The sequence below is a fragment of the Vulpes vulpes genome, chromosome 3, assembly GCF_048418805.1.
Source record: "Vulpes vulpes isolate BD-2025 chromosome 3, VulVul3, whole genome shotgun sequence".
Classification (NCBI taxonomy): domain Eukaryota; kingdom Metazoa; phylum Chordata; class Mammalia; order Carnivora; family Canidae; genus Vulpes; species Vulpes vulpes.
In genome coordinates, this window is record NC_132782.1 from 36,437,201 (window position 1) to 36,462,838 (window position 25,638).

Here is a 25,638-nt window from a genome sequence, read left to right on the forward strand (position 1 = left end):
ACACACATCATGAAGCAGAGAATACATTTTCCATTTTAGGGACAAAAGAGCATGATTTTAATATAGTTCTTTAAATTGCTGTTTTGTTAAAGTGTTTCTTCAGCAATTCATATTACGAGCTATTGTGAAAAGAGCAATAGATATTCACTGTTTTCTAGCTAAAATTTTGTTAAACATTATAAATTGAATTACAAAACTTGGAAAAATTAAAAATGAGTGTGAATTTTAGTGCTTTTTGATCAATTTCTAACGTGACAGTAGAACAAGAAAGAATGATAATGGATCTTAGAATCATTATTTTTTTAAATGTCATAGACCTCGTATGGAATTTATGAGCCATATGCTAAGGACAATGTTATCATCGCTATTGTGAATAAAACACCTTGTTTTTCCATTTCTTATTTACTATAAAGGTTGTATTGAATGAATCATAATTAAATTGAATAATGTATGCTCTAATTTGTGAACATAATTACAACACTGTGTTTTAGGTTGCAAGAAGTTTTGTTTCAACTCTTCAAGTACTAACTGGCAGATGAATGTTTAGGCAGTAAAGTCTGTACTTTTGTCGTTGATGCACTTAGGGGACTGTCAATTAAATGATCTTTTTAAGTTGAGTCTGGGTTATCAGCTCACTCCACTGACTCTACCCTCTGGAGGAAAAATGTAAACTAAACTATATTTTTCCCTGTTTGTGTAATTATTGTATTCTTCTTAGTCCCACTTTGGCTCTATGATTTTGTCACGTAGACATGAAATAGAATACTATTTCTATTTCTTTTTTTTTCTTTTTTTTTACTATTTCTATTTCTATAACACTATTACTATATCTATACAGCTAAGCCCAGATGTAAAGTGCTCAAATTTAGGATATTAAAGTGGCTTCTACAGCTCTGACTTTTAATCAACTGTGTTTACTTTTCTAAGATACTTTGCCTGAATTTTGTAGTTTTCAATAAGGATCTAGAAATAGTATATAAGGGAACCACACATAATTTTAATTGGTATTAAAAATGCCCTATTAAGAAATAGATGCTTAACTTTATATTGGCAAGCATTGTTTTAACTATTGAATTTTGAAATATTATATATGTATGTATATGATTATGAATGCATACATATATAAAACATTACAATTCTATAATAGTCCATTTTATCTTCTACCCACAACTGACACTAAATTAGATGAGTGTATTTTCTTTTTGTTAATGCCAATATTAAAAAACATTTAAAAGTATCGTTTTGTTCCTTTGCTTTTGACCTTTTTTATCAAACTTAAATCTCCCACATCTTTACAATTGAGGTTTCAGCTTTCAGAATGGACTAATATAATACAAAATCATTGAAAAAAACTGGTGATTATTTGGATGCTGCTTTACATTTCCTGTGAAAAGCGCGATTATTTTTTTACTGTAATAATAAAATAATTTCCTTATATTAAAAATTCTTTTAGGATCAGGAATTGCAGCTCACTCATTTGTCCAGATTCTCAAGTTGGGTAAACAGCTCATTGCAGAATTTAGAGACTTTTTAAAAAGATTATTTTAAATTTGACTTAATACCAGTATATAAATTTACCATAATCCCCTCTCCTCCCTCCAAGGGTGACTTGAGAAGAGTGTCTTAGCTTTTTAAGTGATGAGAGGAGGATACTTTGACATAGAGACTATCCATTAGACAGAACTACATTTAGAAGGAAAAACTAAATTTATTTTCTTCTTACATCCTTGGGAGGGAAAATGGTATCCACTCATTTGTAAAGATTTGGGGGCTTGCGGAGATGTTAGACTTACAGAGAAAACAATCCTTTTGACATTTTTAACTGTTCTCCATTTTTAAATGCCTGTTTGCTACATACAGTTTTAGCTTATTTTTCTAGTATGGCTGGCAACCGAAGAAGCAATAATAAATTATTAAACTGAAATCATTAACTGACTGTTCACAGCAGACACTGTACTCTGCTAATTGTATGCTTGTAGGTAGCACAGAGGGAGGCTGTTTCAGAATTCTTCTTTAATTAAAATTACATAGAATTACAAAGCACCAACTGTGAACAGTAATGAAATCTTGGTAGAACCGTTCTGTTCACCTGGAAAACAATACAGTCACACATTGAGAAGACTTGCCACATTTTATATCTAATAACAGAATGAAGTGGACTTTGTTGGGAAACAGTGAAAATATGACAATGCATCTTAGGAGTTATTTTGAGTGGTATCTATTTTTCTTTGAAAATTAGACTTGAAAGAATTACTGACAGTTTGGGCTGATTCTAATTTCCAATTTGTCTTTCCAAATTTCTCAAAGATTTCAGCCTTGTTTAAGAACTTAATATACCAAGCAGTTCTTTTCTAGAAAGTTACATAAAATTCTAACAATGTCTTCTGAACACTATTTCTTTTTGCTTGAAGTAATCCTGAAGCTAATGATATAGGGGTACTAATTATCAAAATAAGTAAAATTCTTGCATATAACACCCCTTAAAATTGCTATTAAAGTTTAGAAAGATGTCATATTTCTATTATAGGATAATTGGAGTTCTATGATAGTGTTTTATCACAGAGGTCAATCCTAGACTTAATTTTTTTCATAATATACAGATCTTTTGATGTAAATATAAATAGTAGATAGCTTAAATATAATATATGAAATAAATAGGAGTAGTTTAAATTGCATCTATATTTACACTGATTTGAAAAAAAAACAGAATCTTATAAACTAATATATAGCCTACTGTTGAATATCATCTGCTAATGCCATCACTTTAAAAAAAAAATTAGGAACCATTATGTCTTTAGTGCAAACGTATTAGACATACTTTAGTAATTTATGATGAATTTATTAGAGCTAAGTCATGCCTTTAAATTTTGTCTCATATTTTTTTCTCTATAAATAAGGTGGATTTCACCTAAGATATATGACTTTGCCTAAGCAGCTGCTACAGACTTACTAAAGTTAAAACCACTCTCAGAGACTAAAACACTAGTTCAGCTACAGTAAAAACAGAAATGTTCATAAAGCATGTTTATATTTTCTATTATGTGTATTTTTTTAGGCTTTGTCAAGGATCTAGGTCATTGAAAAGAGTGTGATGGTAATAGGGAAATAATACACTGATGGTTATTGTCCTTCTAAATATTTTAAAGTTTAGAAAGATGTCATATTTCTATTATAGGATAATTGGAGTTCCAGTCTCAAACATGTCTCTCCTTGCTAAATATCTCTTGTCCTCAGTGAACTGTTTCATTCTCTTTCCTCCTTGCGCATTCAATTCCACATGGATTGATTCTCCTTTACCATGCAATCTCCTGTGCTCCCTCTTGCCTGAATCAATAAATAATAATTGGAAATAATACACTGATGGTTATTGTCCTTCTAAATATTTTAGGCTAAGAATGTAAGTTTTTCAAGTTAAAAAAGTGATAGATTTGGGAACTGGGTAGCTGTCTCTATTTTAAATTTTAATAACTGCTTTATCTTTCTTTCTGATAAACCAAAATTTTAAGCCAAGGTAGCAAGTGTCAATAGATCTAGACTAATTAATGGGGATTTATTTGTGCCTGACAACAAGGGTTTAGAAATCACAATTCCTTTTAATGGTCCTAATGAATAATTATTAGTCACATAAGTCCTTAAATACATTTACTGGTTTCCATTTCTTAAAAAACACATTAAGTTAAATATTTCTCTGATATATTTCAGGATATTTCAAGATATTTTTGCATCTCGCTTTTCTAATTCTACCAAACTCAGGTGACAACCTCCTTACAAACTAGCAAAAGAATATAGGAGTGTTGGCTAAATATAATCTTAAGTCAAAAAACATACAAAAATCTACAAGAGCAATTTTTTTAAAGTTCTATTTAGAATATAAAGTTGCATTTGGGTATTGAAATATTAATATCAAGATATTCTCAGCACAATTTTAAAAATTAAAATATCTCTTAAATTCCCAAAATAAAATGGTAGAAATCTAGGGTGTTGCTTTGACCCATATTTATCACTTCAGATTAGTCTTTTTGAAACTACGGAAATAGCCTATGAAATATGTAGGGTTTTTTTGGTTATTATAAAAAATGAAAAGTGATACAATTGTGTTTGGCCTAAAGATGGCAAAAGAATAACAGTAGGGACATAAAGGGGAATTAGAAGTATTGAATACTGCTCCACTAAGAAGCCTTGGGTGAGTTTAAGTGAATGGTGGGCACCCCAGTCAATGCCTCTGGTAGCCTCTGAATGCAGTGGCTGAGATAGGGACCTTGAAACTGAGAAAAGGACTGGAGTTATCAGGGAATAACGGAGAATAAGTAACTTGATTTTTGACTAAAGTAAAAAGAGCAATTTACCAAGTAGTTTATATGTGTTGTTTTATGTCTAGGAGCGATATTGATTCATAATTTGGAACAAATTAAATATGAAAATTGGCTTTGGTTTTTATTCATGCTCATGTCTACAACAGAGTTATAAAAGGAATTGAAGTTGTTCAGACCTTTCTACAAAGGTTTTTTTTTTTTTTTTAATCCTGAAGAATATTTGAATTTATCTTCCTTCTCTTTGCTGTTTAAACAATTATCCAAAAGGACAGCCCAGAGGAATGAACTCGACTTGAATTGATTGCTCTTATATTCTACACTTCTGAGCATTTAAAAATATTTATTGATTTGATAACTCTTGTGACTGACTGGCTTAGTACTTAACCTGAATGCTACCTGCCAATTTAAACACAGGTTTAGTACATTTTTAATGGCTATTTAAAAATGTTAAATGTGCTTCTAAATGAGTCTGTAAAATGGATTCACATTTATTGGGCTTAGCTCACTATGGTGGCTCAGAGGTATCTTTTGTAAACATGTAAATGTCTTACTTGATGCTATTTATCAAAAGAAAAGAACTACATTAAATCTGCGATCAAAATATTTTTTAAATAGGAAAATTATGTATACTAACTTTGTGAGTACTTTCAGAAAATTTAGAGTTTGCAAAGCTACACACTAAGAAGTCCTACACACTTAAGTATTATTTAGATAACAAATACCTAGTAGTTAAGGATTTTCAGAGGGCTCAGCAAATCTCAAAGCCCCTGAGAAGAAGCAGCCTTCTTAGGGCTGTGAGAAAAAAGTCAATAAAAGTCTTGAATGTTTGAAAACTTCTGATTTTTCCAACAATTATTTTTTGAGAAACACACTTAACATTTTGATATTATACATTTATTTTTTAACTATTTAGCATTCAAAATGATAACTCTTGGACAGCTACAATGATTTATTTCAAATATTAATGACTGCTTTGCATTTAAACTTTAATTATCTGTTGGGGTTCATGGTAAATATATTTTTAATCAGAGGTCATAAATTTTACTTAATCAAAATAATTCTTAAAAGTTATAAAAATATTAACAACGATATAACTTTTAAGCTTTCAATACTTCACCTCTATAATTTTCTACAGTGAAGTCGTTAATTAAATATATATCTCAATGAAAATAATTCAAGTTGTTTTGTAAGGATATATTCATTCATAGTTGTAACTAATATAACTAACATTTCTGCTGACCAGCTTGTAGATTATTTTATTTTGGAAAACCATTCTTACCATATTATTGATATCTTTTTGAGACTTAATTTCTAGGGTGCTGGGAGTTAGTTTTAAACCAGGGATAACATTACTTATCAGAAAATGATAACATTTTCTGAAATGATAACATTAGTCATTTATCTAAGAATCATAACTAGGGTAGCATTAAAAAGACAAGTCCTAATTGGAACCAAGGTGAACTGAAAATATCAGAGGGCCCCTCTGGATACTCCACCTAACACCAGGTAAAGATACACAAAGGAATGAGAAATGTCGAATCAATCTAGCAAATACTTACATGTACAGAATATATCAGAATTGTATGTTATAAGAAAATTAGAAAGAGAAAACAATTTTGATATTAGTGAAGTAGGGAATATTTTATTGCTTACAGCGGCAATATTTCGAAAATTAGAACACTTCCACTTTCCCGTCTAGAAATGATGTACCTTTGAAATGAAAGGATATCCATCAAATCTTCCCAGAGTACTGAAGTAATTGCACAGTGTTTACCATAGTTATCTAAATAGATAGGATGTCTTTCTTATCTACACAATTGAATTTATTTATATAATATTTAAGCAAATCAATAGAAAACATTTTTTTGTCATATAATTTATATTGCTCAAGAAACACTTTATATCAGCTTTTAGTTATCTTTCATTTTATTGGGTATGGGGTTCTTTTTAAACAAATACCAAAAGTTAAAAGGAAACACATTTTGATATTGGGTAAAATATTTACATAGATTAGAAAACATGCAGAATGGGTACAGAGAGACTACAGGGGGAGATTGTTAGTTCAAAGAATATGGACAAATTTCAGTCAAAACATGGGATGAAACATATCAAAAGTCAGTTCAAGAAAACAAAAAAAAAAAATGCCCCTCTTTCTAAAACAGTTTAATGGTTGGCATCAAAATGTAAAACTTAACATTCATTTCTTTTAAAAAATTAAAAATGTATATTTATGTGTAACAACAAGCAAGAAGACAAAACACATCAAAAACGGGAATTAAAAACAACTCTTCAAAAAAAGACAAGAAGTAAAAAAATAGAAAGGGGTGGAAAAAGTGATTGAGGCCCTTGTCATGCAAATAGATTTGGTGGAAAAAAAATACCTTCATCTTCAGCACCGTCATTATCACCTAAATCATCTGTCTGTTTCTTTGTAAGGGGACCTAGGATTGAGAACGGAGAAATAGAGGGAAAAAAAAAGACAATTCAAGAATAAACAAGACTGAGGGGAAAAAAAAATCAATGTAAATACTAAAATTTTCAAGGGTATTTCCAAAAAGAGCGGGGAAGTGATTAAGTCAAAGTTGATTATCTACTTTGTTTAAGAAAAAAAAAGAATCCCTTTCCCCAAAATATCATATAGAAGATTCGGTTTGTGAATATATCCAGCATAAAAAAATACATTATGGTTTGAAACTCAAGTCATAAGCAAAGGAAATGATTTTTCTTTTTTAATATCCACTGCATACAAAAAAGTAAACAGTTTTAGCTGAAAGAACTTAATTTATTCAGTGTCTTTTCTAATTTGAATTGGTGACAACAATAAAGAAAGTAGGCCAAACTCATCTTTAATTTGGGACAATATAATAACATTAGAGAAAACAGAAATATGAACACTTTTAGGGTGTTTTTTTCTTTTTTCTCCTAAATTTTTTGTAAGAGCATTAACACTTGGATTTTACACATTTTTATATCATACATTTATCAAAACTGTGACTTTTTAAAATTACTTGTCATTAAACAAATATTTCCCCATGTGTTTTAATTAAATTAAGACATTTGCAACCTGCACAAAAGTATGAACAGATAATCTCATCACTCTGTAGAGCAAAGGTACCATCAATAGAAGTCAGTGTTTACTTATTAAGTTAGTTACAGAGTCAGGGCTTACATTTCATAAGCAATTTAGTAATATAACAGAATTATGTCCTCAAGCAATTTCATGTCCAGTATAGTTAAAGGAATCATGTTTTAGAATAATAATGTATTAAAACACTGTGAATGTCTAATAAATGTTTTATTATACTTAACAATGCTAATTTGCTAAAATAAAGGAGCACACCAAAGGGGAAGTCAAAGGCCATTTGAAAGTAATTTTAAGTGTCACATAATAGACATATTCCGCACACACAAAAAGCAAGTGAAGCCCCACATTTCTTTTCATTTCTGCAACCATTTAATTTGTAAGACATTTCATAATCCTCATGCAAAAAGCAATCATTACAAACACAGGACACTCAAGTTAAAAGACAGCCAAACACAGCAGTAAGCAAGAGAATTTTGTCATGCATAAAATAACAGTCATAGAAAAAGGAAGGGGGAGAAAAGACCGAAAGTCATGTATTGATTTCAATAATATAAATAGAAAAGAAGCAGGCATTAACTGTAAGCATATTTCTTAGGGAAGGATTATTAAACATTTCAAGAAAGACTTCTGAGTCTTTTCAGCGATTACTGTGCATTATGTTTGTAATTCAAACTATACCTATTATCAGAACCCTCAAAGAATGAAAAAACCATCCCAGAAAATGGAAAGAAGAAAAAAAAAAAAAGAGACATAGTCCAGTTATGTTTCATCAGCTCAGAGAAACAGCCTTGAAAGATAGTAGTAACTGGCAAAGATCAAAATATTGGAAATGGAGAAATTAACGATGTCACTGAAGGGATCCGTTGACTACTCAGTTGAAAGGGCATCATTTCAAGGTCATTCCAAATATAGACAGAGGAGCTATACACAATAAATTGAATGATACACTTTTACAGTCACTCTTGCAAGCAATCATTCCCCTAAGAGAAAACCTAGATGAAAACAAGCCTATGTTAATTGGAACTCAGTCACAAGTTCACAGAGATCTACATTTCTTTAATATGACCCTGCTTGGTGCAAAAAATACCCTCAGTGTTACTGGATATCCATGCAACAATGTTGCTACATTTCTGAAAAATAGAGATAGTTTTTATTTGAATTAAAAAAAAATCACTGTATCAAAAACTATATTTGAAATATTTCCAGTTTTAAAATATCATGCAAAATATTAGGCTTAGAAAATTATGTTTTCAAGCTTTTTATTTTTCTTTAACTACTGTAGGCAGTAAATGAACAGACTTTAACACATATGATTTCTTGCATTTCTATTTTCAAAGTTGCTATATGGAAGTTATAGTTTGATTTACTGGTTAGCAACACAGATTTAAATGCAGTGGTGGTTATTTATTGCTGCCCAAACCACTATCTACTTTCCGGTTTTAGTTAGATTACTTAATTTGCTGAATTCTTGGCTCCATTAAGAAACTGCTAGCGTTAAGTTCAAAACATGTTTTTTGCTGAGTCATCAGTTCACTAACTTTTGGAGACAGATGTAAAACCCATGACAATTAAATTAAGTCACTCCTGTCACTTTGTTCAGGCCTCTTTTGAACAATTCAGATGAAGTGTCTTTCTTTCCTGTCCTAGGGTACCCAGGCAATTCACAGGACTTCTTGATGAAATCATTCAGGTTCTACAGTCACGTAGGCAATAGTTTTACATACTTTGCACACACACACACAGAATTGCTGGTTCTTGGGGCTCCTGGGTGGCACTGCTGGTCAAGCACCCACTCGGGGTTTCTGCTCAGGTCCTGATCTCAGGGTCGGGAGACAGAGCCCTGACCTGGGCTCTGCTCTCAGCCTGGAGTGTATTTAAGACTCTTTATTCCTTTTCCTCCTTTTCTGACCCTTCCTACCTCAAATAAATTTTAAAAAGAAGAATTGCTGGTTCTTGGGTCTGCACAAGATGTAATAGTAAGAGAATTTTTTATTAAAACATGATCTGCTTCTTGTTTGCAGGTGGGACACAGATCTCAGTTGCTATTTGACTCTGGGTCTGCATAAGTAGGGAAGCCATGGAAACGATACTGCATATACAATGAGGCAACTCTTCCGTGGATAGAATGGTTGAATCACCCTTTATGCTACATTATTTATGATCACTTTTCCTACTCAGGAAGCTGCATGCCTCTTAACTTTTGTGGGATAATAATCACAGACATGCCCAGTATGGAACAACTCTACTGTAGTAAATCTGGAAAGTTAAAAACAGATATAGATATTCAGCATCATAAATAGATGGGGACATCATTATCTTAGAGAAAGATTAAGTCAAATTCTCCCAACAAAAGAATTTCACTTACTGAATACTAAATAAAATCTCATTATTGTATGATATTAAATTGTTCCCACAGTATGGGTTCTAGCAGTATTTTCATAATTCCTGCATCACTGGGCTGGGTTTTCTTAACATCGAGAGTTGTTTACACATCTGATTTTTTTTAAGTTTCCCCGGGAAGAAGAGGGCTGATAACAGTTTTTGGCAAAAATGGTTATAAAAAGAAAACAAGCCCACCAGATTTCCTTGATCTCATGTGCCTAAAGGCACAGGGAACAAATATCTGAGAGTGTCCAGCCTTGCAAATTGAAAATCTCAACATTGGTTTCTCTAAGGAAGCTTCCAATAGAGTAAACATATGTTTACGGTTCACAGAAACCGGTGCCTACATGATCTCAAGGTTCCTTATTCCCAGGCTGGAAGGAAAACAACCACTGCTTTGAGCTTCCTTCTTTCTAGGAGACGAGCAACTCCAGGTCATTATTAATTTATTCTAAACTGACATAATTTGATATAGTTACTGATGTTAATTTTTTTTAATTGAAGGAAAATATAGTAAGAAGTGACTGTCATTAATTTCCTTATGAAAATTAGACAATTACATTTTAGAGACCATGTATTTCCTATTAACTGATTAACATTATTTCCCCAAAGGGTAAATAAAATCATGTATCCTTCAACAAAAATACACAGTCACGATCATTATCAACATTCCAACCATAGCTTATGCTTCTTTTAAACTACAAACAGTGCATTTTCAATACTAGCAGTTTAAATGGGTATCTTAAAGCACCAAAATATAAAGTGAATGGGTCCTCTAAAACCTGGAGAAGTGATTTATTTTACCTTGAAACTCTATAGGATCTGTCCTCCTTGAGGAATGCACACATAACTCTCATTAGAGTTAATAGGAAAGTGGACCTCATGTCATTTTGAAAGGGAGTGAGAGTAATTACTATATTTTATATCTCCTATAGGCAATAAATAGATTCAGTGGGGGAACAGCAGGACTAGGAAGGTAAAGGGAATTCCTAATCATGAAGGTAAAGGGAACTCCTAACCATGAACTCTGAACTCATTTAAATCCCAAAGAGTTTCTTTGCCTTTAATATAAGCATAATTCGAAATGTTGGCTTTTACAAAGGACTTATGATGCAGTCTTATATTTTAGGATCTGACCACAGTGCCTTTTATTTTTTTAAAAAAACGAATAAAATAATCAGCATTTCTCTCTAGTTAACCGGAGAATAATTATGAGGCCTCGAAATAATTACTATCCACCCATATTAATGCCGCTTTTTATCATTCTCTTTGATGAAGGGCTAATATACTTTAGGTCTCAAATACATTAGAACTGATTATAAATTCCTTCATTATGGGTTCAATTCAGCAGAAATTATCTGTACTTTGTGTCACACATATCTGCAAAAGGCAAGCAGGTTGAGGGTATTATTAGCTCCTGACTTAGGAAGCTGGCCATGAGAAATGTGTCCTTCTTAGGAGAACAAGTCTTTGAAAATTTTAGGATTATTTAGAGCTCCAGGCTCCTGTGAGTTCCATTGTGATACGTGAAGAGCCCTGGCTAATGACCTTGCTCTATTCTTTCCCCACCAGACTTGGAGGTAAACTGACTCCATGGAATTCCTACGGCTATTTCCACAGAATGGGAAAATTTAAGGATGTTGCCATTGGAGGCCATTTAAATCTTTTCAGGAATATTCTTAGTCTTTAAGAAACTAGAATCAATAATGTAAGAATCTAATTATGTCTACTCTGGGTGGAAGACAATGCCAGAATTCAGGACATTGACAATAAAGATAGTAGTGTGTTACTGTATTTGATTTTTTCCAAATTGATAAACATTAAAATACAATGACTCAAAGAAATCAGTTATCACAACAGTTGGAGTTGTTGAAAAGGTAGTAAATTTTACCTATTGAAATTTGGTGAATTTTATATAACTACAATACACAACTCTTGAGAATACGGAAATGAGTGAAAGCGACTGATTCAAAGTAATACTCATTAATTTGATATTACTATATTAACTAAAGATTATCACACTTTTTAAACCATTGATTGTATGAATAAAGAAATCATAGCTGAAAATAATTTTCTTAATACTTTTTCTATTGAAAGATGGCATTCTTGTGCAATGTCACAAATATGCATTTTGAGAAAATGAAAATATAATGCAAACAGCTGTGATGAAATATTGGAAGCAAACTTAGAGAGAATTCAGAGCTTTTAAAGAATCTCTATCTGTGTGAATTTTGGTGGCTCTACTATGCCATGCATGATGTTTGAGTATCTTTTAGGAGAGCTACCTGTTGAGGCTAGTGGTTCAAATGCTGTAGAAAGGACCACGTTCCAAGGGTATAAAAGCAGCAGACATGCTCTGTGTTTATTTTTGTGTTAGAAGAAAACACCTACGTGAACAAAAAACAGATTCAGTTCTTCAGAGGCAGAGCACGCTTAAAACATGACTTTTAGGGAAAAGAAAATTTGATGTTAAGGTCAAGAAAAAAGGAAAGAGAAATCTTGGATCCAATACATTGAGAAGAGCTCATTCATATTAATAAGAAAAACAAGTTGTTTTTTCAAAAAATTATCTTTATTACAATACTTTGAAGTCAAAAGCAATCCTGTCTAGAACAAAAGTGATAGGAACTGGGAAAATATTTTTAAGTAGATAAAAAGTAAGTAAAATAGGCTAACTCTTAATCTGAGCATCACTAAATTTGCACAAGCTCATTATTTTTTTAACACTACATTTGTTTGATTTTTTTAAAAAAATGCACATGCAGTATTTTATAGCATGAAGAATGTCAGAATAATGCTCCCTTCTCATTTGGAGCAACGTAGCTGTATGTTGTATAAATCCTGTTGCACACTGTGAAGTCATAGTCTCCACTGACCTGCCTTTCCACACATTATCCAGAGATGTGCCTGCGTATGGTGGGGACACAAGTACCACCAGATGCCCAGAGCTCTTTCAGTAGGGCTTGAGGACTGAGATGGCACCAAGAGTCCAAATTGCTTGGCGTGGCTGCCAGTATTTAGTCGTCCAGCTTTTCCAAATATATATTATTCCAGATCCCCAGTGTACATGGTGAGCAACACAAGCAAGACCTTAGCCCTCATGAAAATTAATCTCGTCAGATAAAGAGCCATTAAGTAAATAATCACACACAAAAACACATATTTACAGATGGTGTTAAGAAAAAAGTCTTGGTGTTCTGAGAGGTTGTGCAAGGTGACCTAGCTGAACCTAGGAGATCTTCATTGAGCAAGTGCAATATAGTCTGAGGCCTGAAGCATAGCTCCATTCTAAGCAAGCAAAGAGGCTGGGAATGGGCAGGTAGGGTGGAAAGAAGATTCCAGCAAGAAAGGCCCTAAAGTTAGAGGGAGCCTGGAGGTCAGTGAGACTGACAAAGGGAAACAGAGAGTAACAGGAGATGAGACTGAGGTGCAGCAGCTCTAGCCTGCGGATTTTTGTCTTAACCCTAAAATCAATAAGAAGGCCTTTAAAGGGTTTGTGCACACACTGACAAATTCTTCCCTATATGAATCTTAAAGAGAAAATCAGAAATGGGTGAAGTCACTCCAAATCACAGGGCAGAGAATATTTTACACAGAAGCCTGTGTTATATTCTTATCAGATGAAAATAATTTCATTAAAAGAAATTAGATGATGGAAAAAGAGTCTAGAACTCTTCTCTATTCCCTGTTTGCAAATAAGATGAATATCACCAAAAAGAGAAATCTAAGACTCCAGCATATCTAAAATTTTATGAATATCTTAAAGTTTTTTATTAAGCACATATTTAAAGTTATATTTATTTTGCTTAAAAATTAACAAAATGAGAATTAACATATCTTAAGTACTCTTATTTCAGACAAAGATAGATATTCTGTAAGTGATTTTTACTTGGATATCAGCCCCCTTCTCAGCATAAATGGAATGGCCACCAGGTCTACTTCAAGGTGAGTTTTACCTCCCCTATAGGTTTTACTTCCAGAATTATAACTTCCCTCTACTTCTCCAATTTTATTCCTGTCATGTTCTTCCAAAACTCTCTATTATTGGCCTTGTCTGTGGCCATCATTATCACATGCCTGAATTATTGCACTAAGCCCATAGTTATTGCTCCCACTGTCATCTAGACTCTAGACTGTCTCTCAAGCCATTTTGTATGCCATAGGTTTTTAAAGTTGCAGATAATAATAGTGGCAAACCCAAAAAGAAAAAGATTTAATCACCATCAGCTAAAATGTACACACATTCAACTCCTTCTAAGACTAAAATTGCAAGCGTTCCAAGGGAACAGGAACTCAAGAGCGTATACAAAAAACTTGTACTGTGAATTTTAAAATAGCTATAACAAGACAGATGAAAACTAAATATAGTTTAACACTCATTTTGATGTTTTAGAAATTCATGAGCAAAAAAAAGATTTTTTTATTCAAAATGGAAACAAGTCATTTCAATTTTTTTTTAAAAAAATGCAGTTTAGATTAGCGTTCATTAAACACCATTTCCATTGTTTCATTACTTTAAAATTTTATACTGTTTCTTTATTATTTTAGGCTAAATGCCCCAGAGTGAACCATAAGACTCTCCTCATTCTTTCCAGATTTTATCTCTTCATTACATGGCTTTACAAAATACATCTCTTCTGAATTCTGCCAAATATTTAAAGAGAAACTAATACCAGTCTTTCTTAAAGTCTTCCCCAAAATCGAAGAGGATGGAATGCTTCCAAACTCATTTTATGAGGCAGCATTACCTGATAGCAAAGCCGAATGAGAACACTACAAGAAAAGAAAATCACAGGCCAATATCTCCAATGAACATAGATGCAAAAATACTTAATAAAATATTAACAAACCAGATTCATCAATACATAAAAAAAATCATATATCATGATGGATTGAGATGCAAAGATGGTTCCGCATTAACAAATTAATTAATATGATATATTGCATTAACAAAATGATGGCTAAAATGATCATCTCAATAGATGTAGAAAAGGCATTTAGACAAAACACTACATATTTTCATGATAAAAACTCTCAACAAACTAATACACGGAGGAAATGTATCTCAAAATAATAAAGGCCATATAATAAGTCCACAGCTAACATCATAGCCAATGGTGAAATGATGAAAGCTTTTCCTCCAAGATCAGGAACATGACAAGGATGTCCATTCTCAGCACTTTTATTCAACATAGTACAAGAAATCTTGTTCAAAGCAATTAGGCGAGAAAAAGAAATAACAAGTGTCCAAATTGGAAAAGAAGAAGTAAAATAACCTCTATTTGCAGGTGACATGATATTATATGTAGAAAATCCTAAAGACTCCACCTAAATACTGTCAGAACTAATAGACAATTTCAGTAAAGTTGCAGGAAAAAAAAGATCAATAAACAAAAAATCAGTTGTATTTTTATAAAAATGAAATATCAGAAAGAAAAATTAAGAAAACAATCTCACTTAACATCAAAAAGGTTAAAATACGAAGTACTAAATTTAAGAAGCACAGATCTTTACACTGCAAACTATAAGACCTTGATGAAAGAAACTGAAAAGGACATAAATCGATGGAAAGATATTCCATGTTCATAAGTTGAAAGAATATTGTTAAAATGTCGATGCTATTTAAAGTGATCTACAGATGCAATGCAATCCCTCTCAGAATTCCAATGGTGGTCAGCCCTGGTGGCTTAGTGGTTTAGCATCGCCTTCAGCCCAGGGTGGGATCCTGGAGACCCTGAATCGAGTCCCATGTCAGGCTCCCTGTGTGGAGTCTGCTTCTCCCTCTGCCTGTGTCTCTGCCTCTTTCTCTCTTTCTCTCAAATAAATAAATAAATAAATAAATAAATAAATAAATAAATCTTTAAAAAAATTCCAGTGGTGTTTTCCACAGAAATAGAACTCATAATTCTAAAATTTGTATGACACCACAAAAGACCCCATATAGCCCAAACAATTCTGAGAAAGAGCACCAAAGCTGGAGGCACCATATTTCCTGATTTTAAACTATGTTACAAAGCTATTGTAATCAAATCACTTATGGTATTGGTATAAAAAGTAGTTACATAGATCAATAGAACAGAATAGGGACGCCAGAAATGAACCTAAGTATATGTGGTCAATTAATTTTCAACAAAGGAGCCAATAATATAGAACAGAGAAAGGAAGTCTCTTCAATAAGTGATGCTGAGAAATAAACAAAAGAATGCAACTAGACCCCTATCTTATATCACATGCAAAAATAATCTCAAAATGTATTAAAGACTTGAATGTAAGACATGAAATCATAAACCCCCTAGAAGAAAACATAGTAAGTGAAGTCCTTGACATTGGCCTTGGCAATAGTTTTTTGGATTGGATACCAAAACCAAAAAAAATAAATAAATAAATTAAAATAAATAAAAATTTTAAAAAGCAAAGACAACAAAAACAAAAATAAATAAGGGAACAGCATTAAACTGAAAAATTTCTACACACCACAGAAACTATCAACAAATGAAAAGGCAACTGACAGAACTGGAGAAAACATTTGCAAACCACATATTCAATAAGGGGTTAATACATAAAATATACAAGAAATACATACGACTCTGTAGTAAAACAAAACAGAGCAAAGAAAAAAAAAAACTCAACCCAATTTAAAACATTCAAAACTTAACTGGACATTTTTTCCTAAAGAAGACCTACATATGACCAACAGGCACATGAAAAGGTGCTCAACATCACTAATCATTAGGGAAGTACAAATCAAAACCATAATGAGATATCATCTCACCTCTGTTAGAACATCTATTACCAAAAGGTGAGAAATAACAAATGCTGATGAGAATGTGGAGTAGAGCAGACCTTTGTACATTGTTGATAAGGATGCAAAGTGGTGTAGATAACAGTATGGAGGTTCTTCAACAAGTTAAAAATTGAGCTACAATATGATTATGATTTAGCAATCCCACTTCTGGTTATATATCTAAAGGAAATAAAACCATGATCTCGATGAGCTATCACAGCAGCATTGTCAAAATAGCCAAGGTAGGGAAACAATCTAAATGTCCATCAGCAAATGAATGGATAAAGAAAAGATGGTGTATATATACACAATGGAATATTATTCAGACTTAAAATTATTTCACTTTTAGTAACACGGATGAACCTGGACAACATTAAGTGAAGGAAGCTAGATATAAAAAGACAAATACTGTACGGTATCACTTATATGTGGAATCTAAAAAAAATTAAAAATAATAAAATAAAAGTCATATTCATAGAAATAGTAAAAAACAAATGCTTGCCAGGGTCTGGAGAGTGGGTGAAATGGGAAGAGATTTGGGGGGAAAGGGTAAAAACCTTCAGTTATAAAATAGGTAAGGTCTGAAATGTATAACATGGGTTACCAAAGTTGATACCGTTGTATTGTATAATCAAAATCTGCTGGGATGTCTGGGTAGCCAGTGGTTGAGCATCTGTCTTCGGTTCAGGGTGTGATTCCAGGTCTGGGGATCGAGTCCCACATTGGGCTCCCTGCATGGGGCTTGCTTCTCTGCCTGTGTCTCTGCCTCTCTCTGTGTGTCTCTCATGAATAAATAAATAAAATCTTTTAAAAAAATCTGCTAAGGTATACAACTAAATGCTCCCACAATAGAAAGAAGAAGCAAGGAAGGAAGGAAGGAAGGAAGGAAGGAAGGAAGGAAGAAAGAAAGAAAGAAAGAAAGAAAGAAAGAAAGAAAGAAAATAAAAAAAACCCAAAGTACATCTTTTTCCATTGCGAGTCTTGTCACTGTTGCACAAAAATGACCTCACCCTCACATCTTGTAGGCTTTGTCTTATACAGTCGATTTCTTAAAGTTCTAGCTACAATCAGCTCACCTCACAGAGGAGGAAAGAAGGATGATAAGAATAGGGAACCTCCTCTAATATACCCTGTAAATATTTTTGCATATTGAGAAGAAGGAGTACTGTTGTGTGTTTTGGCCTGAACTGTTGTCTTCAAGATATGAACTAGAGATAGTTCTATAGTGCTCAGCAAGACCTGACTGTGAAAATATCTTACTTCCTGGACATTACTACATTTTTTCTCCATAAATATGATAAAGAAATTGAGCCAGTAATTTTTTAAGATCTTCTTTTCTTAGTGAGTCTCATTGGGAAATAAGTCAGTAAGGTCAAGAGCTCTACCGTTAAAGTCCTAAAAGAGCTAGACTGTGTGTGTTCCCCTGAAGTGACATTGGGACAGTTTCCAGTCTCAAACATGTCTCTCCTTGCTAAATATCTCTTGTCCTCAGTGAACTGTTTCATTCTCTTTCCTCCTTGCGCATTCAATTCCACATGGATTGATTCTCCTTTACCATGCAATCTCCTGCCTGATACAACAAATGATAAGCTTATTATAAAAAACACCTATGAATCCAGTGATTATATGCCCAGAGTCATAGGATGCTATAGCTAGAAAGGACCCTACTGATTAAGTCCTCACAGTCCTCCAAACTCCACAAATCCTCAAAAAAAGTGTTAATTCATTTTTCTCAGGCCCCAATGCTGGTTAAAAGCAGAGTTTAGTCTAGATTTCAGGTTTCCTATCACTTGATCTAGTTAGTTCCTTTACCTTAAGTCACACAACAAAGACAAGCAGAGAAAAAGGGAAAAAAAATGAATGTGAAGGTATCGGATGTAGCATAGATATCTTTTAAATAAACAAAACAACAGGGCCACCATCATTATAACTATAAACCCTTTAGTACTCCTCTAACCAACATTTTACTTAGATGTCATTGAGTTTAAAATCGAAATAAAAATAAATATTTATAGGGGCGCCTGGATGACTCAGTCAGTTGGGTGTCTGCCTTCACCTCAGGGCATGATCTCAGGGATCCTGGGATTCAGCTGCAAGTTTGCTCCCTGCTTGGCAAGGAGCCTGCTTCTCCCTCTTCCACTCTCCCTGCTTGTGCTCTCTCTCTCTCTCCCTCTTTTTCAAATAAATAAAAACTTAAAAAACAAACAGATATTTATAGAAATGACTTTAAAAGGGAAAAACAAAACAAAACAACAGAGTTGGAATAACAAAGATCCTAGAGTTTAAACCAAATAAGTAAAAAGTTATTAAAACAATTTCCCAGTAGTATATATTGCTAAACTGAATGATGTATGGAATAATTAAAGTATGAAAAAATTAAAATAATCAACTTAACTTCAAAGAAAAACCATCGCTAAGGGGAATAGATGGCTGTACAGGCTGATGACAGTGAAATGCTCTGTAGATCGGTTATATGACTACCTTCTAGAACCTTGAAGTCCTAAATAAAAATTAAAAAAAAAAAAAAATTTAAGGGATCCCTGGGTGGCGCAGCGGTTTGGCGCCTGCCTTTGGCCCAGGGCGCGATCCTGGAGACCCGGGATCGAATCCCACATCGGGCTCCCGGTGCATGGAGCCTGCTTCTTCCTCCGCCTGTGTCTCTGCCTCTCTCTCTCTCTCTGTGACTATCATAAATAAATAAAAATTAAAAAAAAAAAAATAGAACCTTGAAGTCCCTCTACTCCAGCACTTAAGATGCTTTGGCTCTAACCACTCCTCGGGTCCCCTTACTGTACCATAATTAATGTTTGGCATAGCAGGGGCTCCCAGCACCCACCTAGAGTGCTATAGGCTGATATCCTTCATAACTACTGCAATTTTAGTATTTTAATATTTCCTCTGGATTAATTTCAAAGACATTTCCAAGCCTAGAGGTCTATAACTCTAAAATGTATTTCCTAAAATATATACTAACTTTACTTAATATTGTGACTATGTTCTAATTGGTCTGGAAACAGCTCTTTCATGTGTTACTTGTATAAACTTGAACATGTATTTTTAACTGCATAAAATCAGGAACACAGTGCTACTTCACCCTCAATATTGTTATAATAAGAATTCAAAGTGCCTAGTAAAGGGCTTAACATAGAGATGTAAAATTAAGTGTTTGTTCGCCTTTCATGTTTCTTTTATTTATTGCCTCAAATCAAATCTTTAAAACATATTCTCACACACAAACATGCACCCCTCCACTCACACATGTGCCTCCTAGTGTAATATGTGCTGAACAAAAAGGACTTTAGAATTAGGCTGTTCCCGCTCAGCTATTAGTTATGTGATTTTTGTGACTTTCTTAACTCTGTATTATTCAGTTTCTTTAAATGTAAAGGCGGACAATCTCCACCTAACAGGGCTATGTTATAAGGATTTGAAATCATGGACATGAAATACCTAGTTTAGTGCCTGATGTATAAAGAGAGTACAAAAATAATAATGATAATTATCACCATATTGTCTCAATGTAACATTAATTTGCTTTTAATATGTACTAATGTCTACAGTAGAGATATCGCAACTATTTTCACTGAACTTATGTATTTGACCCAGTCCCCCATTGCTTAATGTAGAAACATTTAATTAAAGTCCAATACTTCATCATTCTCCCTAAATAGTCTATTCCAGAGCGTTCTGACAAAAAGGTAATTACGGTATTTCATACTCACTTTGAAAAGTATTGACACAAATTTACCAGACTATTCCTCAGAAGATAACCGTATGTATGCTTTTTGAAGTCTCCTGAGCGCCAAGCATCCTAGAAGGTGCATAGCAATAGTTATAACTATATAAACATTATTTTCCACCAATGATCTCCAGGAAGATTATGTTCAAGTACTTCTTCATGTAAGAATAATTTTCCTGCTAGTTATACATAACTCCACATTTTGACAAGGACAACTTGGTAGAAAGAATTTTTCTGAATGAGTCATAAATTGAGCATCTATTTTTACATGTCTAGCATATAATGAATTTTCATATATTTTTAATTATAAGCCAAGGAATATGACACAGTAATTAAAATGATAGTTTCTAAAACTATGCTACCTGGTTTCAAATCCTGTCTGTAGTTACTACAACCTCTGTGATCTTAATTTCTCTGTCTTCATTTCCTCATTTGCAAACTAAACATAATTAATCATAGTACCTCCCTATAGAGATGATGTAAGAACTAAATGAGTCAATTTACCAAATGGCTTACATGATACAAAGTAAATGGCCAAGCAAAGTATTAGCTATTTTTATGAGATAGGTAGTGATTATCTTCATTTCGTATCTTCATGTTCAAATGGAGAACATGAAATTTGAACCTCAGTTTGGGAAATAGAAATTAATGAACTTGTTCAAAGAACCTGATGCTATGTTAACCACTCCACAAGAAATGTTTTAAATATTTATTTATTTATTTGAGAGAGAGGGTGCACAGGGTGTGGGGGTTAGGGAGGAGCAGAGAGAGAGAGAGAGAAACCCAAGTGGACTCCATGCTGAGCGAGAAGCCAATGGTGGCTCAATCTCAAGACCAGGTGAGATCTGAGCCAAGACCAAGAGACAGATGTCTCACCAACTGTGCCACACAGGTGCCCCAACTACCCCATAAGGATTATCTTATTGACTCCTCACAACTATTCCAGTCTCAGAATTATTATTCCATTTGTGGGTAGATTAGGAGGGGAATCTGGGGCTTAGAAAAACTGTATTTGTCCAGTATCTTCTATCTGCTAAGGAGCCGGGATGTGAGACAAGTTCTATATTTTTCTGGAATTCACACCATTAAGATTATTCTGTGGGGTTCCTTGGTGGCTCAGTGGTTTAGCGCCTGCCTTCAGCCCAGGGTGCAATCCCGGAGTCCCGGGATCGAGTCCTACGTTGGGATCCCAGCATGGAGCCTGCTTCTCCCTCGTCCTATGTCTCTGCCTCTCTCTCTCTCTCTCTCTCTCTGTCTATCATAAATAAATAAATAAATAAATAAATAAATAAATAAATAAATATTTAAAAAGACACTTATTCTGTGCTTTCATACGGTATCATAAAATGCCAATAAAATTTACAGAGATTAATAGAAAAGCAGTTAAAATCTAAGAGTGTTATAATGGGATACACACACACACACACACACACACAGTTGTGTATCCATACATAGCCATATATCTAAGTGATGTATATATGTATAGTTGAGACTTTAACCACTCAGAGTAAACTTCGCTGTTAATTTTTTACATGGCATTAGGTTTGCTGAGATGATGAAAAAAATAGAAATGAAACAATTACAAATGTGAGGAAGTATAAAACCATGCTAGGTAACTCTTCTATGGTACGGGGAAAAAAAGCAAGGTTGTGGATACAGAATTCAACAAATAAAATAAAATGACATGCGAGTAATACGCTCTGCATTAGGACCACATCTTATAAACGTCTTGACCCTAACATTGGGTAGGTAGGCAGGGCAGAGAACAGTCTAGAAAGGGCAGGAAATGTGGTTTGTTCAAATGGAGAACATGAAATTTAAACCTCAGTTTGTTACTTAGTCCCAGGGTGTGGGCCCCAGGCCCCGGCCCCAGACTGTAAGGCAGTTGCTCATGCAGGAGCCGGAGGCCTCAGCAGCACGAGATGGTTCATTTCAGAATGACAGCTGTCGGGTTCTCAAGTAAAAGAGCCCAAATTAATAACACAGCTGGGTTCTACTTGGAGCCCTGCCACTTAACTAGATGATAAAGTATAAGACATTGTTCAAGTCACTTCATATCTCTGAGCCTTCCTTCAGCTGTAAAAAGGAAGGCGATGTCTTCTAAAAAGGAAGGAAGGGAAGCTGTTGTAGAATCAAATAATACGGTGTTTGTGAACACACTGCAAACGCCTTTCATGTGTAATACGAAAGCTTTATATATTATTGGCATTAACTGAGCTGCAAATAGTTGGGGACTGCTCCCTATAAATGTCATGACTGACCAAAGCACTGGCTGCATCGTGTATTCAAAAGAAGAATATTTACATTATCTTAAAGAATAAAGCCCATGTATACTTTTTTTTTTTTCTAATTAAAATCATCTTGCTTCCGTAGGTGCCTATCAAGAACACAGGTTCTGGAATCAGAATCCCTGATGTCACACTCTGACTCCACCATCCTCCCCATTGTCAGACATTTGGAAAGTCACTTGACAACTTTGGCCTCCAATTATTCCATCTGTAGATTGAAGACAGAAATAATGCATCTGGGTGGCTCAATTGGTTAAGCATCTGACCCTTGATCTCAGGCTCATGAGTTCAGGCCCTGCATTGGGCTCCACGCTAGGTATGGAGGCTACTAAGAAAGAAAGAAAGAAAGAAAGAAAGAAAGAAAGAAAGAAAGAAAGAGAAAGAAAGAAAAAAGAAAGAAAGAAAGAAAGAAAGAAAGAAAGAAAGAAAGAAAGAAAGAAAGAAAGAAAGAAAAAGAAAGGAGCTCACAGCATGGCTTATGAGATTGAAGGTGGTAATATATGTGTAGCTCTTGAACAGTGTCCGGCATATTTTAAGGATCTATTAAAAATTAGTATAAATCCAACATTTAGAAAACTATATTAATTGACAAATTGCAAGAGGAAAAAAATAGGTATTTCCTTGGTGCCTTGAAAAAAGTAAAGGTTCTGGATATAATTAGTAATATGTTTAATATTTAGCCATTATAGATTTGAAATTGATTACGAGCTAATGAGAATTTTAAAAACACTTTCTTTTTTGGCAAAATCTCAGGTCTGAATTTGTAGCATTAGAAAAAAAAAAGTGCAGAGAATTTAAAAGCAAAATGCCATAGCAGCTCTTTATTTCCATTGTAATAATTACTCGTTAAGGAGAGAGTTGACAGGTTTGGGATAAGCTAGTACATCTAATACTTTATACTTTTAACACACCAAAAATTTTTGTGGAAAGGTAAAAATGAGTGCAAAAAATAGCTGCTTGAGGGTGATTCCACTCACAATGTGACTTTAAGATGCTCAGTTTAAGAGCACCTGCAATAGGAAACATGGCCACTGAAAGCTTACATTCTATGTTGTGCATGAATTGTGTTTTGGGAAGCCCATGAGCAAAATTAAGGTATTTGATCTCCAAAATATAAACATGCGATCTTAAAAGGGGCTTATCTCTCAAGTATTTAATGGTTGCTGGATTACAAGAATCAATATGGGATAAGAGGCTCCATGTTTTATTGATTTCTCCTTTCCTGCATTTTCATTCTTCCTTTAAGCTATTAAAATGCCTCAAATCAAGCTACTTTTGGTAAGATAACCCAGAATAATAATATTTATCAAAGATAACATATCCAATACTAGTATTTTGCTATTGGCAGTTAAGATTGCCTTTGAAGAAAAAATATTTACTTATATAAATATGAAACCTTTTGCATTTGGTCTCTAGTATTTTTACAACGAAAGCACTTTTTAAAAAAATATATAGAAATCACATTCGATTTTGTAAAATATTTCACATTTAAATAAACAGCCACTTCTTAAATATTGCAGAATTTTTATTCTAATATAGAAAGCTAGAAACAGCTGTATTAAAATTTAAAGCAATAAAAAATATGCAATTGACTTTAGGCAAGAGATGGGTTTCGAAATTTGCACATGAATCAGTTTCTAAATTTGAAATACACTAAGAAAGGCTACAATGTTGGCACCCTGTGGAGAATTATTTGGATAAATAAATCCTTCTTATAAGAGAATAATCACCCCAATATGTGTTTTCTAAGTTACCATTGCTACATTTTTTTCCTTTGAATGTGGATGCATCTGTATTTATCTAGTAGTAAACTCACCCCTTCTGGTTCATGTTAAGAAATAGTATCTAATGTTTTAATTGCTTGTAATGAGCTCATTTATCCTTTGTGATTCACCTAAAGATAATTTCGCACTGAGAATGAATGATTTTCAACATTACTTTGTCGAAATGGAAAATTTGCTTCTGCGGCAGCTTAATTATTGCAGACAATTTTTTATTAAGCGGAAGAGCAGTGACAAAACTCGTAATAGGACAGGTACGTAGAAAAGACTAAAATGGCTCAGCATTAAAAACAAAAGGAAAGAAATAAAAATGAATAGATAGAAATATTCAGGACAATTACATTGTGCAAGATTCACAGCAGAGCCCTTTCCCTCATGACCCTCTCTTTGTATTTAAACATATTTTTCAGATTAATCCCTGTTAGTAAATCAGTAAAATTCAGTTCTCTAGACAGTGCTTCTCCAACATGAGTGTACATTAAAAAAAAACAAAAACAAAAACAAAAACAAAAAAAAACCCTCAGGGATCTTATCACAAATGACAATTCCTATCTCCTCTTTCCTTTGAGATCGCTCAGGGCTCAGTCTAGAGTTCCTCTTCTCTTGAGATTGTTCAAGGTTCAGTCTGGAGTTCAGCAAAGGAATGATGAATGCGTTCTAGGGAACGCACTTTGAGGAAAACTTGGGATCTAGCCCCCTTTCCTATTTGGGGGATTTTTGAATCTTTTCCTATTTTAATTCTCACTGGGGAGAAAAATGGAAAGGTCTACATGGATCTAAAATCGACAACATTGCGTACATGCTTAGGATGCTTAGGTACCACACACACCAGCTAGAAATACCCATGTGACTGCCATGGTGCCTCCTCCTTGAGAAGAAAATACCTGGAAGAAGCACAGTGGCTTATTCCCAAATAAAGTTTTATTTTGTGACAATACTTTAGATGAGAGACAGATTAGATAGATGGATAGATAGATAGATAGATAGATAGATAGATAGATAGATGAGTGATTTGGATAGATATGTCATAAACACAGTATCCAAACATATACATCATACATACGAACCCATGTATACGTATATAATAATACATCTACATGGCATTGACAGTATGAAATGGCTCCATCCCTTTGCTTTAGTATTTAGAAATCTGGGCAAGAAATGACCTCTATCTCGAAATATTTCGCACCATATTTGTTTGAAATGTATTTAATCCTGAAATAGCTTGGATTCTTTGAGGTTCCCGTATTCCCGAGCAGACTCACC

The 25,638-nt window shown here is 33.6% G+C and overlaps 1 protein-coding gene across 20 annotated transcripts in view; it reads right to left on the reverse strand.

Annotated features, from left to right (window-relative positions):
• NLGN1 (neuroligin 1) overlaps positions 1–25,638 on the reverse strand; it is an 805,972-nt gene that overhangs the window by 429,467 nt on the left and 350,867 nt on the right. For 10 of the 20 annotated variants that reach the window (XM_026007767.2, XM_072752185.1, XM_072752181.1 and 7 more), the window contains one exon: positions 6,695–6,754. The exons of the other annotated variants lie outside the window; for them this stretch is intronic. In XM_026007767.2, coding sequence (XP_025863552.1) covers positions 6,695–6,754 — 60 coding nt within the window. The remainder of the gene's footprint in view (positions 1–6,694; positions 6,755–25,638) is intronic. 20 annotated transcript variants of the gene reach the window in all.